Source organism: Narcine bancroftii, chromosome 1, assembly GCF_036971445.1.
Source record: "Narcine bancroftii isolate sNarBan1 chromosome 1, sNarBan1.hap1, whole genome shotgun sequence".
Classification (NCBI taxonomy): Eukaryota; Metazoa; Chordata; class Chondrichthyes; order Torpediniformes; family Narcinidae; genus Narcine; species Narcine bancroftii.
Window position 1 is genome coordinate 440140334 of NC_091469.1, and position 18407 is coordinate 440158740.

Below are 18407 nucleotides of genomic sequence, written 5' to 3' on the forward strand. Positions count from 1 at the left end.
GGGACTCAGATTTGAGCTAAACTACCAGCTTCTCACAAATGCCAACTACAGAGTCTACACCGAGAAATATTTAGGCAGCTAACTACTGTTCTGTTGATGAGCCTTTTGGGTACTTCTAGATTTCCAAAAGATCCCTTGACGGAAAATCTAAGGATGGATTGATGGACACCAGTGAAGATTGGTTCAGAATTTTTCAATAATGCTTATTCTACTACACTTTGATGGAGACATTGTACTCAGATCTAAGTGAGGTGAACCCATTAGTCCTTTGTCCAAACAAATCCTTCATTCCACTGAAGAAACACAATATATCAGTAAATTGGTGAATTTGTTTCACCTTTTCCACCCACGATTAGTTCTTGATTTCCTATATTTTCCTTTGGGCTTCATCTTGGTGGAAACTGGGTAAAGGGTCAGAGGATTTCTCTTCCATTACATTTGCCCTTGCAGCCTTTACGTAGTATGCCTGCTCAATATGCCTCAAGTTCATGGAGGTCTTCTGTTAGTCTTCCATCAACTTCAACGTTGCCAACATTGGTCAAACCAACGAAGAATATCTAACTCTCAATAGGTTGCTCTAAAATGCACAAGCCATCTTATCTTATTCCCATGAAATTCTACAGGGGCAGGCTAATATGCACTAAATATAAAGATACATTACATATTGGGAAAGTTAACTAGTTTAGCACAGGAATGGAAGAAGACATATAGAATTTGATTTCTGTGGTAGGGAAGATTGGGAACATTGGGCAAATAAATCCTGAACAATTATTTACTGAGTGATATCTTCTAGCTTGTCAAAGTGCTCATGTTGCTGCCATTGCTTATTCTTTAGCTCTTGATTACATTCTTTTTGGGCCTTTAGATGTATCTTGCTTTATTTGGTCTTATAGTTACCTTAGTGGAGAGCAAATGTTTGATGTATAAATATTCTGCAATGAACAAATAACCATTATATTAATGATATTGCAAGACTGTATTTCTATAGCAGCCAATAGGGGACATGGTTGTGTTTCATAATGCTTCTGCTTTATGTATAGAAATATCACTCAAGAGGTTTGACAAGAAAATGAGTTAAATTTGGTCTCCCAAGATTGAATTCATGATGTGTTGGATATATATAAATAAGAACTCAATGGATCAATGAGCATCAGTGGCCCGAAAGGGAGAGTCAATATTTCGAGTGGAGATCCTACATCTGGACTAAAAGTGGAGAGGGAAGATAGCCAGTATAAGAAGGAGAGCAAGAGGTGATATGGGGCCAGTAGGAGATTGGGGAACCACAGAGAGATGAGGATCACAACCTGAAACATCAACAATTCTTTGGTCCCCCCACTGATGTTACTTGACCCTCTGAGTTCCTGCAACAGATTTTTTTTTGCTCAGATTCCAGCATTTGTGTTCTCTTCTGTCTGCTATCTATAAATAATGATGGCATGATGGACTGTTAATAGCTGTCACAAGATATGCTGAATCAAAGCAGACATTGCTTTCTCATTGGTAAATTAGAAGCTTCCAAAGGCATGAAACCTCATAAAAAGAAGCTCAATTTCTGGCTACAGTAATTGCATATGAATCTCCCCATTATGGTCTATGATTCTCTTGAATTGTGATATTCTTCTTAAGTTTGATTCCTCGAGTATCAAACAGTATCAAGGTTGGTGTAGCAGTTGGCACAATGCCTTTATAATGCCAACGATTGGAACCATTCCAGGGTTCAAATCCTGCACTGTCTGTAGGGAGTTTGTATGTTCTCTCTGTGAGTTTACCTCCCACTGTTCAAAACATACTGGGGGTGTAGGTCAATGGGATGTAAATTGGGCGGCACAGACATGTGGGCCGAAGTGGCCTGTTACTGTGCTGTATGTCTCAATTTAAATTTTAAATTAAAAAAATTAATTTAAAACATTCAATGGGAATCCAAATAGGTAGGTGGCTCTTGTCGCGATGTCGGAGCTCGGAGGGGCAGGCTGTTTGGGCCAAAATTTGAGGGGGGGGGTAATGGCAAGTGAGAAAAATATACAGAACCCTCCATAATATTTGGGTCAAAGACACTTTTTTTTCTTTTATTTGCCCCTGTGCTCCAGTTTTAAATTTGTAATCAAACAATTCACATGTGATGAAAGTGCACATTCACATTTTATTCAAGATTATTTGTATGCATTTTGGTTTGACCATGTGGAAATAACAGTACTTTATGTACATAGTTGCCCCATTTTGGGGTGCCATAATGTTTGGGATATTTGGCTTCACAGGTGTTTGTGATTACTCAGGTGTGCTTAATTGCTTCATTGGTGCAGGTATAAGAGAGTTGAGCTTGCTTCTCAGCTTTTGATTGCCTTTGGAGTCTGTAGTTGCCATTTTTAAACATGAGGACCAGAGATGTGCCAGTAAAAGAGGCTGAAAAACAATAAAACAGTAAGAGACATCGCCCAAACCTTAGGTTTTTCAAAATCAACTGTTTGGAGCATCATTAAGAAGATAGAGCAGACTGGTGAGTTCAATAATCACAGAGTCTGGGAGGCCAAGATAGAACTCCACTGTAGATGCCAGAATTCTCATCATAATGAAGAAAAGTCCACAAGGCAGGTGTGGATATGTCAGTGACAATCTGCCTTAATGACTATTGAACAGTAGCACTTACAACAACAGTGATGAAGTATTTTGAAAGGTTGGTGTTGAAGCAATATCAGCTCCTGTGTGAACAGCAACAACAGCAACAACGGGGATACACTCCAGTTCACCTATTGTAGCAACAGATTTATGGTGGATGCCATCTCACTGGCTCTACACAAAGCCCTGGAATACCTGAAGAGTAAAGATGCATTCATCAGGATGCAAACCCCGAGAACTGGAACTCAACATCCCACTGTGTAATTGGATCATGGTTTTCCTCACCTTCAGACCGCAATCAGTCAGATTGATGAGAACATCTCCTCCACAATCTCCATCAGTTCCGGAGCACCACAGGGCTGCATTCTTAGAGCCTTTTTACTCACATTACACTTCTGACTGTGTGGCTCGGTACAACAATAACACCATCTACAAATTTGCTGACAATACCATGGTTGTGGGTTGTATAAAGAAAGTTGATGAGTCAACATACAGGAGGAGATTGAAAACATAGCTGAATGGTGCACCAACAACAACCTTGCACTCATTGTCACGAAAACTAAGGAGCTGATTGTCAACTTCAGGAAGGGAAAACCAGAGGTACATGATCCAGTAATCATTGGGGGATCAGAGGTGGAGAGGGTGAGCAAATTTTAAGTTCTTGGGAGTTACTGTCTCCAAGAATCTTTCCTGGACCCAACACACATGGCATTATGAATAAAGCACGTCAGAGCCTCTATTTCATCAGGAGTTTGCAGAGGTTTAATATGACACCAAAAATCTTGGAAAATTGCTACAGATGTGTGGGAGAAAGTGTTCTGAGTAGCTGCAACGCGGACTGGTATGGGGGACACCAATACCCCTGAGCATAAAGCCCTCCAAAAGGCAGTGGACACAGCCCAGGGTATCACAGGCAATACCCTCCCCCTATTGAGAACATCTACAGGGAATGCTGCTGTCAGAGGGCAGCAGCAATCATCAAGGATCCGCACCACCCAGCACTTACTTTGTGCGACCATCAGGAAAGAGGTAGAGCTGCCACAAGACTCACACCACAATGTTCAAGAACAGCTGCTATCCCTCCACCATCATTCTCCTCAACAACAAACTGAATCAGGGGTTCATTTAAGGACTCTTACTTGTGCACTTTATTGATTTGTTTTATTCTTTCAGTATTGCACATTGTTTATATTCATTATCTGTTTATGTGTATAGTTCTTTATTTATTTACATGTGCACACTGTAGTTTTTTTTAAAGCACTACCACTAAATTGTAATTCTGCCTCACCTGCAGTAAAAAAAATATCTGGGTTGCATGTATTTTGACAATAAGTTTGAAATCTAAATCTGACTACAGTCCCACACTGAAAGATGCAAACCACTAGTTAGCCATAGAAACAGGATGGCTATTTACAATTTGCCAAGAAATTTTTAAAAGAGCCTGCAGAATTCTGGAAAAAAGTCTTTTGGACATACGAGACCAAGATGAACCTATATCAGAGTGATATCAAGAGCAAAGCATAGGAACTTCCCAAGGTCCAAAGCATACCACCTCATCTGTGAAATGTCGTGATGGGGGTGTTATGGCCTGGCCACATACAGCTGCCACAGATAAGGCACACTTATCTTCATTGATGATTTAACTGCTTATGGCCTTAGCAAAATGAATTCTGAGGTGTAGAGAAAGAAACATCCTACCTGCTCAAGTTTGAGCAAATGCCTCCAAACTAATTGGACAGTGCTTCATCCTACAGTAAGTCCCAAACATACTGGTAAAACATAAAGGAGTTTTTCAAAGTGAAAAACTGAAACATTCTTGAATGACCAAGTCAGTCACCTAATCTAAATCCAATTGAGTGTGCCTTCCATTATGCTGAAGAGAAAACTTAAGGGGACAAGCCACCGACACAAGCAGGAGCTGTAGATGGCTGCAGTAGAAGCCTTGCAGTGCATCAGCAGAGAAGATACTCAGCATCTGGTGATATCTATGGATGATAGACTTCAAGGAGTCATTGGATGCAAGGGATGAAACAAAGTACCAAACATGACTAATATATGTAGCATTGCAATGTCCAAATATTATGGTGCCCTGAAATGGGGGGACTATGATTTAAAAAGTGCTGTAATTTCTACATGGTCAAACCAAAATGTATTCAAATTACCTGGAATAAAATCTGGTATATGCACTTTATTCAATTGAGAATTGTTTAATTACAAATTTAAAACTGCGGAGCACGTGGGCAAATAAAGGAAAAAATGTCTGTGTCCCAAACATTATGGAGACACTGCAAGCAACTTTATAAGCTGTGCACAGTGAAATCTTATTTGTTACAAAAAAACTAATGAATTAATACGGTTAATGTAAGCTTTCCAAGATAAAACATTTTAAATATCTGCTAATTCTAAACATGACCTTGTACCAGAAATATGACCAGATTATTGCAAAGTGGCCTCATCAATCACATAATGTTGACATCCAACCCTTTAAATTTAACCTGCTTCTCTGTACATTTTTCAGGCAAAATCTTTTTGTTCCTGGTTAAAAATTTATCTGGAATTCCAAAATAAAAATATACTTACTGAAATCCTTGTTCCTTTTTACTCATTTACTGTTTCTATGAAAACTTTCTCATGATTTTGCATAATTGTCTCATAATCTGTAATGCTTTTTCTGCAATTGATTTGTGTACAGACACAAATTCTACACATGAAACTTAATTCTTTTATTTTACTGTAGGAAATAAATTAACTTCATTGCCAAGTAATTTTGGACAATTAAAGTCTCTGCAAGAGATAGATCTGAAGGAAAATCCACTAATAAGACCTCCTAAGCTAATTTGTGAGGGGGGAAAACACAATGAAATAGAGCAATATTTGCAATATGCATATGCCAGGGACAGTAAGTATATTATGTTAAATGTTATATCAAGCAAAAAAGTCATTATCTGGTGATTGTTAATAGTGCAAAATATAATTCTGTTACTATGACTTATGGTTTTTTTAAATTAAATCCAATCAGTTATTTTAATTTTAAATCTGACTCATCTCTCTAAGACCTCTTGTGTGAGGCCCAATGCAAGTTTAAAAAGCACCACCATATCATCATCTTTCCAGGCACCTTGCAATCCTCTGAATTCAACTTTAGGTAAATCAGAACTCATGGTCTCAAATTTTCTCTCTTATTAGAATAGGTTGATATGCTGGGAATTTCCCACAGCTCTCCTGTTTGCAAATCATAACAGACAACATGCCTAATCACCCTCAAACTGACCACACACATCTATTTTCTCTGGCCACACCCTATCACAGATATTTTTGCCATTTTTATCCTTCCCACCACCTTCTCTGCAAATTAAACCACTTTTTAAAAATCTCTTCCTCCGTTCTTACAAAGGATATCCAATCTGAAATGTTTACCTGTTTCTTGTAATGGTTTTCCAACTGCCCCCCTAAATTCACATTCCACTTTATGCAATCCCTATGCCTCAAGTGCTCTGCAGTTGGAAAGGGATTGCTTAAGGTAGTATATGAGTGGGAAGGGAAAGTTGAGAACCACTGCTCTAGACCCAATTGTTACTGAAATATTTTCCTTGAGAAAAATTGTCATTGGCCCATTTCCTTTGGAGTTATGAAACCATGCACAAAACGAGTCATAGGTATGATTAAAACAGTGGTTTTCAAACTTTTTTTCTTTCCTCTCACATACCACCTTAAGCAATCCCTTACTAATCACAGAGCACTTATGGCATAGGGATTGCTTAAGGTGGAATATGAGTTTGGTCGGGCAGTTTGAAAACCACTGGTCTACAGATACTGTCTGACCTGCTGAGCCTTTTGCAATATTTTCTGTTTTTATTTCATTTTATTCTGTTATAAAATTAATTTTCTCCTTTATTTTAGGAAACTTTCTAGACCAAATTTTACAATTAATACCCAAAAATATTGATGCTGAAGAATTTGAACATTTCTGTAAAAAGCTTCATCTACCTTTTAGTGAGTTTACTTCACTTCGAAAATTAAGGTTTGTCTTTTTGACTTTTTTTTTTAAACAATTTAGCATTGTTCCCATCTGCATGATAAAATTCAGATAAGAATTGGGACCCATATTTTGAGCATTAGATTTATAAGGAAATATTATAATACATATATCTTCAATGTTATATATGGCCTAAGTTTAAGTGAATAGGCAAAGATATGGGAGAATCGTCCCTTTTCTGTGATTGCTTGAGTAGTTCCTTCCTACTGACTAAAGTAACCTAATTACCTCTCTTTGATTGGAACCAAACACAATACCCATCCCTATTCCACTGACTCAGTATCAGCTAGCAATGCTCCTCTCCTACCCATGCTACCAATGTCAATCAGATTTGCCTTTCAGGAAAAGAATCTGCTAGGAAGGCCTTTTTGAAATTAAATTTCCAGAGAGGCAAGGTTGGCGTAGTGGTTAGCGCAACGCCTTTACAGCGCCAGCAATCGGGACCAGATCTGGGTTAAAATTCCACACTGTAAGGAGTTTGTACTTTCTCCCCATATCTGCGTGGGTTTTCTCCGGGGGCTTTGATTTCCTCCCACCCTTCAAAAACATACTGAGCTGTAGGTTAATGGGGTGTAAAATGGGCAGCACTGACTCATTGGGCTGAATTGGACTGTTACAGTGCTGTATGTCTAATTTAATGTAAAATTTTCAATTTAATTTATTATTTAATTTATGGGGGTGGGGGAATGCATAGACTTTCAGATTCCTGACCACAGCTCCTCCACAAATAGAGTTTTTGTCTACAACCAAGTATTTATAAATTACATTTTTTTTTAAGATGGGCATTCTGTTTAACATATTGTGGAAATATACTAGGTATAAAGTTTTATTTGTAATATTAATTAATGCATTGTAGAATAATTTAAATATAGGTAATATGTATGATAGAATGTTACAAGTATCTTGACAGACGCAGATAAGTACACAAGGAAAATAGTAAAGGAATTGAGTCACATCAAACAGGACAGGCAATAGAGACAACCATCAGGAATTAAACATAATGGATCTAAAAATGCCAGTTTTCTTATTTCAATGTAGTGTTACAAATACCTGAGAGAAAGAGTGGAACTAGATCAGGATGGGGGTTATCTAAACTTGGAAACCCAACCTTCATGTTGTTGGATTCCAGGCTATCCAAGAGAACATAATATATTGTTCCTCAAGTTTCCATTTAACCCAATTAGTTCAACTATTTTAATTTGTCTTTTATGTTTTCCTGTACTAGTTATCTTAATATCCTTTCTCTGTCCCTCCATCCCTTTCCCTTAATTTGTCCAGTATCCTGTCACCTGACCCACTGTCTTCAGCATTTTGTTCACTTAGCATTTGCATTTCTTGTATTTCCATTATTTCAAGTTAAATTGTGCTAATATAAAAAGGATCACAGTTTAAAGATAAATTTAGGACTGAAGTTTGAATGTCTTACTTTATGCAAAATATGATGAATGTATGAAATAGATTTTCTGGAAGTTTTGTTGAAACAAAGATCACAAAATATTTTAAATATCTATCTGATGTTGAATGGGAAGATACTAAGTTTTCATTGGATGACTCAAATAAGGAGCTTAAAGGCCTGTTCATCTATAGCCATTAACCATATCCCAGCAGCTCTTTTAAAAGTACAATGAAAAAACCTTGGACCTGGGAATAAATCATCTTTATAATCTCTCACCTGGTAAACAGTATTGCCTGACATAGGTGGGTGGGTCAGGGGAAGTAATGTTGACTGATTTGTGGAAGATACAAGAAAAGCTACCTTTGCTGTTTAAAAATATTGCTTAGAAGTTGTTTTCTTTGTTTAGGGTACCATTGGAAGAGAAGGTAAAATCAGCTCTAATATGGTGGCAAAATCATCATGTAATGACAAGAGAACCTGCGGAGGCAACAGAAGAGTTAATTCGAACACTTGAGAGAGCAGACTTGTATGGTCTAGCTTCTAAAATTAGGTCCTTAAGAACTTGTACACAAGCTATAAAATTATAAAACTTATTTGATGATTTTATTATTGTATAAGAAAGAATATTTTTACCCTACTTGTAAGAGATTTCTGCATAATGTTAGTAAAAATTAAGACATTTTATCTGGCAGATTATTAAATGTTATGACTTGCATTTCTTGGTTAATATGGTTTTGCCTTCACAATACTGCATATATAATTTGAACCCAAAAATTTGAAAATTTGAATCTGAAGTTTCCATGCATTTTGGTAAATCCATGAAACATGAACAACAGATTGCAAAATGTATAGATCCAGAGTTTAACCCATTCTTAAAAAATAAAATTGTTCATTCCTGTTAAAAAAAAAATAATCCCCAGTATTGTGTTAAATAAAATAGCTATTATATTAATTATGTTGCTGTAATTTATTTTCCTAATTTTAGCTTTTCATTAACATCAAGTTGGAATTTTATAATGTTGCATGATTTTTCACAGTAGCATCAGCAGATAAAAACCAACACTAAGCTAAAGAAAGATGCCAGGATAGAACATCGAACAGCACCACACAAGAACAAGCCTTCAGCCTATATTGTATGTTAAGGGTTATGGGGATAAGGCTGGAAAGAGGTACTGATGGTAGTGATCAGCCATGATCTGTAAAATGGCGGTGCTGGCTCGACGGGCCTACTCCAGCTCCTATTGTCTATTGACCATGATGCCAATTTAAACTGTACATTCGCCTATATGTGATCCATACCCCTCCATTCCCTGCATGTTTGTGCATAGTCTAAATGCTACATATTTCTTATTATGAGGAATTATGCCTCTCATAATTTTGTAATAATAAATAACCATGAATAATCACAGATGGCCGGTAGTGCAAAAAAAGTTATTAAGTATTCAAATCTTCAGTATTAGCTGATAAACAATTAGATACCAGCAGAGATTTCAAATGGTTGGGCTGATATTAATACAATATTTACCAAGAGCAAAGTCTTTTGTTTGCTGCTGATGCCACGTGATAAAACTACATGAGTAAAGTCAATGATTTTTACTATTTTGATTAGATTAAGTCATAAGACCTGGGGGAGGCACAGAGCAACACATGGATTGACAGATCCACACATAACCTAAAATAACATTCACATCATTTTATTGAAGTGATTCATTTATCATGTATTGATTGCAAATATGTATTGGTGTATTGTATGTTATATACTATAGTGAATAACAATTTTTTCACAAATTTACAAAGATCTTGTTTTGAATATTATCAATATTAGGTTATTAATGGATCCTTTCCATCCAGCACACAGCATCTTTGACCCACTACCATCAGGAAGGAGGCATAGGAGCATCAAAATCTGGACTGCCAGGTTCTTCTTCCCATAGGCTTTGAGATTAATGAACAGTATCCTGTCATTAAGTAAATCATCCCAAAATATTTATTTATATATGTGATTATTATGTGCTGTCTATTATGTGTGAGCATCATGGTCTGGAGAAATGCTGTTTCATCTGGTTGCACAATACAGTCAGGTGATAATAAATGAACTAAAGTCATGCATGATGGTGGCAGTGGTGCAACTACTATAATGGCAGTGCTGCCATTAGTGTGAACCGTAGAAGTACAGAGACGTAACTTTCATGCTTTAGTACAAGGTTAATTTAATGTCCCATATATATATCTATATAAAATCTCCTGCTATCTTTTCACCTACCACATATAGTCCAATTTGTGCCTAGGAGGGGTTGGGGTGGGGGTCCTCCCTCAAAGAGTGAGACATATGGGACATATTAGGAAGTTATCCTCAGTAGAGGGGAAATTTTTCTCACAGAACAATTCTATCTGAGCTCCAACAAAGCTACAGAATTCCGCTTTTCCCGACACCAATGTATTTAGGCACCATATATACACTGAGACCTGCTTATCTGGCATTATGATGAATAAAGTCAAGGGTGAGTGGTCCAACAGTAGCTGAGCCATGTACTTGGTTTCCACTGTCCTACCCTCCAATTGGGCTGACATCAAAAATAAATAAATTCTAGTGTAAGAATCTTGTTGTCTTGAGTAAAAGGAGTAATCCCTTTTTCTCAGATTCAGCCTTCTCCAGACATCTATGAGATTCAACTCTTTCATAAAGATCAGGGTAGACTTAGCCACCCTGGCCCTTGTTAGTTTCTTTGCTGAATTGTCCATGACTGGGTCGACAAAAATTGAATTATCCTCCAATCAAGACATTTTCACACCCTTCAGTTACTTTCAAGAATATATCTCATATACATTTTTGTCATCGAAATTTGGGGCAGATATATTCATAAATGTGTAGGATTCCGAATATATTTGACAATGCATCATCACGAATCTCCCCACCGGGTCCATGACCACATCTTGGACCATCACTAGAACATTCTTCCATATCAGGATAACCATTCTCCTGGCTATGGAATTGAAAGAGAACATCACCACCTGGCCCACCCACCCAGCTTCATATGCTCTTGCTTTGTAAGGTGGGTCTCCTGCAAAAACACTATGTCTGCCTGTATTTTTTTTAAGGTGTGCCTAGACTCATTTTCTCTTTATCGACCTGTTGATCTCATTTACATTAAAATTTACAAATTTAATTGTCTTATCCATTACCCCAGAGCTCTTCTATTATCCTTCCTCCCTGTCTTCTGATACTTATCTTCCATCTCATTTATCTTCCACTGCTGTCTGTGCTTTAGACAAACCTAAGCAAATTAAAAAGACTAAAACCAACAATTCAAGAAAATATGTACAATATTCCCAAATAATCCTCTCTTTCCCCCCCCCCCCCACCGCCAATCTACCCCTGCCCTTTCTGGTGCCCCTGTCCAAAACATAGGCACAAACTCACCCCCCCATTTTGAAACATGCATATAGCATCCATCTAACACTTGCCTCCTCTTCCACTACCCCAATCCTCAATATCTTTCTTCTTTAAAACTTTAATCCTCATGATAAACAAAGTGCAACCACTGTTTTTATTTTATTTATATTATTTACAGCAAGATCACCTAATCTTGACCCTCCATCCTATTATCTCCCTTGGGGACTTTTCTGGGCAGCGGTCAGGGTGTTTGTAAATTGCATCGCCTCTTTGGCATCTACAAAGAACACCTTCAGGGTCGCTGAATGTAGCAGAATGAAGCCAATTCATTTTTTTTTTAACTGAATCAAACTATTTGTTCCTCTTTATAAATGTTGCTCTTATATCAGGATAAAAGAGGTCTTTCCACCCTTCGAATTCTACCGGGCCACCTCTTTCCCTGGCACCTCCAGCCGCAGCTTGCAGAATCTGTTCCCTTTCCCTTTCTTGATATTTCTGAATTTTTACCTGGACCTAGCTTGGGGAAGAAAGACCGTTTGCTCTTTCTATCTGGAGACCCTCCTCCTCCCTATTCTTTCTCAATATCTGAGGAATCCACTCCCTGAAAAATGTAGTTTTCCCTTCAATCCCTTCTTTCATCCTTACAATTTTTATATTGTTTCTTCTGATAATATTTTCTAATATATCTAATTTATCCTATATTTTTCGCTGCCCTTTGCCCAGACATCGCTGTCATTTTCTAACCTTTCTATACAGTGATCCACCCTTTCCATCTACTGCTCTTTGGCACTCCTAATTTCTCCCATTTCTGCTGCCAAATCTTTTAATACTTTCTTTAATCTATTTTTTGAGGCCTTCACCACTGCCTCCATCCCCTCTCTAAAGCCGCCCCCCTCTCCTCTCCACCCTCCTCCTCAGCTCTACCATTGGCACTGGGCCTCCTTGTTAGCCAGTCTCTTCATCCCCATGCAAGCCGCTCTCTGTATCATTGTCTAACGTCTCTCTTACGAAGCCAGCTCACTCCTGTTGTCATCGTGTCACCCCCACCACCCTCTGGTTTGCAGGCAGGGTTGCTTCCATGGCCTTTTACTGCGGGGCCAAGGCTGCCCACATCTTCCTTCACCTCTCTGATGCTTCCTGCACCACTAGAGCTTCCAGCCCTCTCCCCCACTGCTCACAGGGGTTTCCCTGGGTTGTAGGCAGGGCTATTTCCATGGCACTGCCTGTGTTCCTTCTCTGACTTGTTGATGTTGGGCAGAGGCTGTTCACGTCCGCCTCCACCTCTCAAACTCTTCCCGCGCTGCCGCCAATTCCAGCCCTCTCCTGCCATTACCCTGCTGCACATGGTGGGGATTCCCTGGGTTGCAGGCAGGGCCATTTTGATGGCGCTGCCTGTGTTCCATCTCCAACTTGTCGATGTGGGTCAGAGGCCGCCCACGTCCTCCTCCACCTCTCTGACACTTCCTGTTCTGCTACTGGTTCCAGCCCTCTCCTGCCGTTAGCCTGCTGCTCTTGGGAGTTTCCCTGGGTTTCAGACAGGGTTGTTTCTTTGATGCTGCCTGTGTTCTCTCTCTGACCGGAGAGTCTGCCCGCATCCTCCTCCACTTGCCGCACCACTGCCGCCTCCAGCCCTCTTCTGCCATTGCTTGTGGGGCTCATCTTGGAGTACAGGCATTGCCTCTCCAATAGCGCTGCCTGCACTCTTTCCTGGGCCTGTAAATGAGTGCACGGCGTCTTTCAACTCTCCAGGTAAGCTGTCCATCTTTTCTACCCAAAGATGCCTCGAGCAGGCTTTGCCATTTTCTTTTCCATGATGCCGCTGTTCCTGGTTTTCTCATGGCCCTGGGGTCGACAATTCTTTTTGAATAAGTTTCTTGTCTTTCTTCCCTGTTTCTTCATTCTTCAGCTGCTTTTTCTTCTACTTTTTCTCACTATTATTTTACTTATTTCACCTCATTCTCTCTGGAGCCCTGAGGTTCACATCTACCCCCTTCTCTGCATTCACGTAACTCCCAATAAATGGAATCTTGATCTTGGACAGAGAGTTGTCTTCAATTAAAAATAACTCATACATAAATAACTCATGTCACCAAATTCACAGAATGCATGCTAGAGGAAAGAATTTAATGCTGGAATAAGAAATCAAAGTTCAGACAATAGTAACTGATGATGGTGTACTGGAGACTTTCAGTCCAGAACTAACCATGACTCTACCAAAGCTGTTCAAATATAATTACACCACAGGAACCAATCTGAAAATGTGGTTAATTGCTCAGATACATTCTGTTCAAAAATATCACTATAAAATGTTCAAAAACATATCGGGGGTGTAGGTTAATGGGATCTAAATTGGATGGCATGGACTCCTGGGCCAAAATGGCCTGTTATCATGATGTATGTCTAAATTTTAACAATTAAAACCAAATGTCTAACTACTACCCCATCAGACTATTCTGTCATAGACAAATTGATGGAAGTTGACTGTTTTATCAAATGCTTCCAACTGATCATTTATATGCTTATCAATTTGAGTTTGCGTTTTTCCGCAGCCAAGTGGCCCCAAATCTTATCAAAGCCTTGGTCCAATAACAATTTTCTCTTAGATGAGCCATTTTACAAAGACATGAATCTTTTATCCTGTGTTTGGGAAGAATGTGAGGAGAAGAATGTTAGAGTATTTAATGGCCAGCATAGAGTTGGTGGGCCAAGGGCTTGATTCTATGCTGTATCTCTATGATTACCATGCAATTGCACACAAAATATCTGCTTGTTTTGCACCTTGACCATTTATCATTCACTTTAATAATAATGGTGTTGCTTTTGAAAATGATTAATCAGCACATAATCTCCAGTGATATTTCAAAACATGGACCAAAGAGCTGGATTCCAGAAGGCATATGACCTCTCTGATCAGAAGCCACCACATCTGTTAATCAAGTATGTGTTTTAGATAGAATTTGTGAGATTTTACCAGTCTGAAGAATGTTGGCGGTCTCGGCATTGTTTTTTTACCCCCACATATGAATGAACAAAATTCGAAATTTCCATTTCCTTGCCTGAGTTTAGACAAGATACTGGAAGTGCGGTAATTAAAGAGGTGGGTCTTGCTATTCATCAGCCCGTCATTCACGGAATGCTTGCAGTTAACTTTAGACTGCAGGCGCTCCAGAAAATTTACGAGGGGTCGAGGAGGTAAAATATCAGAATGTGAATGTACTTATTCCCATTCCGATGGTTTTGCACAGACTGCATTCTGGGAAATTGGGAATAATTTCCTGTAAAAAACATAAAAGTCAAGACCATCCAGGCTGAGCACTTACTTTGTAATTGGTCTTTTAAAAACACACACACATCTGGGCATACCTCGGCCGGCCCCACTGATCAGCAGGGAGATGATAAAGCCCAACACAGAGCAGCTGGGTCACTCTTCCCTGAGGAACAAACCCAAGCTCCACTTCAGGTCATGAGGCAGAGCCGACGCTGAAGAATCGATATCAAGTTGTGTGCCAGTAATGGGTCCAGGGGTTTTTTGATGCACACTAGTGAGCCATCATTGTACCATGCTTCTTCTTAACTAATCTCAATGTGCCTGCAACCAGGTTGAGGGGTGATGGGTACGGTTGTTGTGTATTCCTCTATATTATATCTAGTGCGGTTTATAGTTATTGCTTGTTTAGTTATATCCAATACGATTGTGCTATGTACCTTGTGCAAGTGATTGAGTTTGATTCCCTGTGGTGAATTTCCCTTGCTAGCAAATAGACTTTTATTACAACCAATATGTGTCTAGACTAGTTGCTTCTTGGACCCATTGAACACAATACAGTAGTTCAGAGTGATTTTCCTTGTCATCATAGTAGCACTTAAGAAGACATGAAATCTTGAGGCCCCAGTGAAAATGAATGAGTATTAATCATACGTCAAACAGAGAAAATATTAGAACCTGCAGATGCAGTAAATACAGAAGCAAATAAAAATTCAGTGGGATCTGAGGGGATTGTTTTGGGTTGAAATTCTGCATCAGGACTGAGAGTGGAGTTTGCTGATAGAGAGAGGGGGAAGGCTGAGACAGGGTCTGGTAGATGATAGGTTGAAAGGAGGGGTGAAGGATTATGGTCAGACCAAGAGAGTAACTGGTGGAGCCTTGTCAGGCCCAGCGAACGTTTGGACAAAGGCCTCCAAGTAGCTACAGAAAAGACAAGCTTTACTTGGTCCCATAAATGCACTCACAGCTATACCTTTGATTTATAGGAAGTGAGAGGCATCAGAAGTGAAGTCATTCAGAGTAAGAACAAGTTCTGCCAAGAAGATGAAAATGTTGGTGAAGGGAAAATTGTTGGATCTTTAATGAAGCTCGATGCAAAGGGCTTTAAGACATTCCTGATGGGGGATAGAGATATGGAGATGTATAAAGACCCCTCTCCCTCTCCTCTTTATACGAGCATTCTTCCCTCTCTCAGTCGATATTCCAGGTCTCAATCCAAAACATTAACATTTTCTCCACCATCCCTCCCTTCCACAAATGCTGTTCGACTTACTGAATTCATCCAACAGTTTCCTTTTTGCATCACTCGGATTTACATGGTTGTTGTTCAGAGTGGTGTCCTCATCCCAACCCACTTCAAGTGCTTCAGCAATGCCTTTCCTTTCATCATTAGACTAGAAATGGAGGTCTTTGGTTATGATTGTGTAAAGTTGACTACCATTCACAACTTCTCAGAAAATGAAGTTGTGAAAATGTACCTGCAGCAACACCTTTAAATATAGGCTGATAAACAGCAAATAACATTAGTGCATCAAATGTCCTCGAATAAAGTGAGCCAGCATTATTATTGGTGAGCCCTAGACCACTTGCTGTGCAATTGCTCAGCAAAAGGAGGTGAAGGCACTCTTTCAGTCCGATAGCCTACAGGGCACCTTTGGGCAAGGTGTAGTACCTGTTTAGCCTCCCAATCAGGGTCATGTGAAACCAAGGATTTGCAGATGGTGGATGGTTTTTTTTACAAGCAGATTATATTAATTGGAATTTATGGTTTTAAAACTAAAAATGCTGGGCAGTTGAATCTGCTGATCAAAGTCCAGGGTTACCCATCCATTATGGACACTGAAACTGAAGAAGGCAACGGAAAACCACTTAAATATTTTTCGCATGTATAATCATGAATTCAGCATTGACTACGGTCTCAGCTCAAAGATGGAGCTTTCACCAAAGGAGAACAGGGGAGGCAACAACTACAATTCGGAGGGTTTGTTACAAGCCCAAAGGACCCCAAATCCCAGCAGCAATAGTCATTCACCAAGATGAATGGTTTTTAAAACAAAAGTTATTTTTAATCAACTTTAAACATGAAAATAGAATCAAACTTTAATTTAACTCTATACTTAGCTAACCCAAATTAACCCCCTTCTAATTCTAAGCGCACGTGTATGTAATGTGTGTGTAAATTTAAGAAAAGTTCTTTGGTTCACAGTTCAATCTCACTTCTTCTTCCAAGTTCTCTGGATGCAGGCAATTCTTAATCTGTGCACAGAATTTAACATGTATAAAGTTCACCAGGCTTTGGTGCTTGAAAGGTAAATGTTTACTGCTCAGGAAGGTTCTTGTCGGGCTTGCAGAGAGAGATTTGTTGTTCCAGGACTTCCACAACTGAGGTACCGCCATTAGTCACCTCAATGTCTCGCTGATGAAACTTGCCCCATCACGGTTTTTCAGATGGTAACCTCTTTCTTTCAGGTTATGACAGAGCTCCTTCTGTTCCTCTTATTCCAAGAGAAACATCAGACAGATAGCATTTCCAGCCATCCACTGCTTTTGGAACTTTTCATCAGTTCTTCCTAGATTGCACTGTTCAGTGTCCTACACACACTGACTGAGAGAGCTTCACTTCTCTTCCACCCTTTCCTTCCAACTGGATTCCAGAAAGCCCCATGTGACTCATGTGACTTGCAAAACCTCCACCTTCTCCAGCAAACAACAGCAGTTCTTCCTTCTGTTCAAGTTGTTATCTTAAGTATAAACAAAACCCAGGTGTGACCTTTCTGTAAGCACTTTGCAGAAAGGGTACTGATAGACAATGGTCAAGCATTTTATGAGCCATTAGAACCTACTGCTGAAATAACAGAGATCCTGCAAGGTGAATTCATCAGTCTTTCAAATAAGATCTGTTTTAAAATGTGTGTATGTATGTATGTAACCTACTCTAAATCTTACCAAATTCCCCCAAATATTATAATCATTACAGGTTAGAGATCGTGATGGATGGAGAGACATGATCACCACACCAAATGGTAAGGCACCTGAATTATGAAATTTAATACACAGTAAAACTGCCAGAGTGAAGAGGGCATGGCCTGGCCGGTGAGGGTCCTTGAAGGTAGAGGCTGCTTTCTTAAGACATTGTCTCTTGTAGATGTCCTCGAAGGAGTGGAGAACTGATGGCGCTGGCTGAGTTCACAACTCTCTATAGCTTTTTCTTGTCCTGTGCATTGGCACCTGCATTCTATAGAGTGGTAAAACCAGTCAGAATTCTCTCCACGGTACACCTATAGAAATGTGCAAGAGTCTTTGGTGACATACCAAATCTTCCCAAACTCTCATGAAGTATAGTTGCTGTCAGGCCTTCTCCTTGATTGTATCGACATGGAGGCCCCAGGACAGATTCTCGAGATGCAACTTGAAGCTTTTAACCCTTTCCACTGCTGACCCCTGATGAGGACTGATTTGTGATCTCCTGATTTCCCCTTCTTGGAATCCACAATCAGCTCCTCGGTTTTGTTAACTTTGAATGAAAGGTTGTCATTGTGGCTCCACTCAACTAGTTGTGTCTCACTCATTTGAAAAATGACATGTCCAAGAGAACCACAGCTGCGTATCTGCATACACCTTATTTTTCTTGCGGCATAAATTTTCAGATTGTTAAGATGTGGGAAATAGTTGGATTGATCTACATAAGATCTTCATAAGGGAC

General features: G+C 39.3%; 2 protein-coding genes across 7 annotated transcripts in view; one reads left to right on the top strand and one right to left on the bottom strand.

Annotated features, from left to right (window-relative positions):
* LOC138751714 (leucine-rich repeat and death domain-containing protein 1-like) overlaps positions 1–8997 on the top strand; it is a 29632-nt gene extending 20635 nt beyond the window's left edge. For both annotated transcript variants that reach the window (XM_069914362.1, XM_069914363.1), the window contains exons 4-6: positions 5351–5512; positions 6514–6634; positions 8452–8997. In XM_069914362.1, the coding sequence (XP_069770463.1) occupies positions 5351–5512; positions 6514–6634; positions 8452–8632 (464 nt within the window). In that variant the 3' untranslated portion in view covers positions 8633–8997. The remainder of the gene's footprint in view (positions 1–5350; positions 5513–6513; positions 6635–8451) is intronic.
* LOC138751716 (transcription termination factor 1, mitochondrial) overlaps positions 1–18407 on the bottom strand; it is a 95452-nt gene that overhangs the window by 65009 nt on the left and 12036 nt on the right. The window lies entirely within an intron of this gene.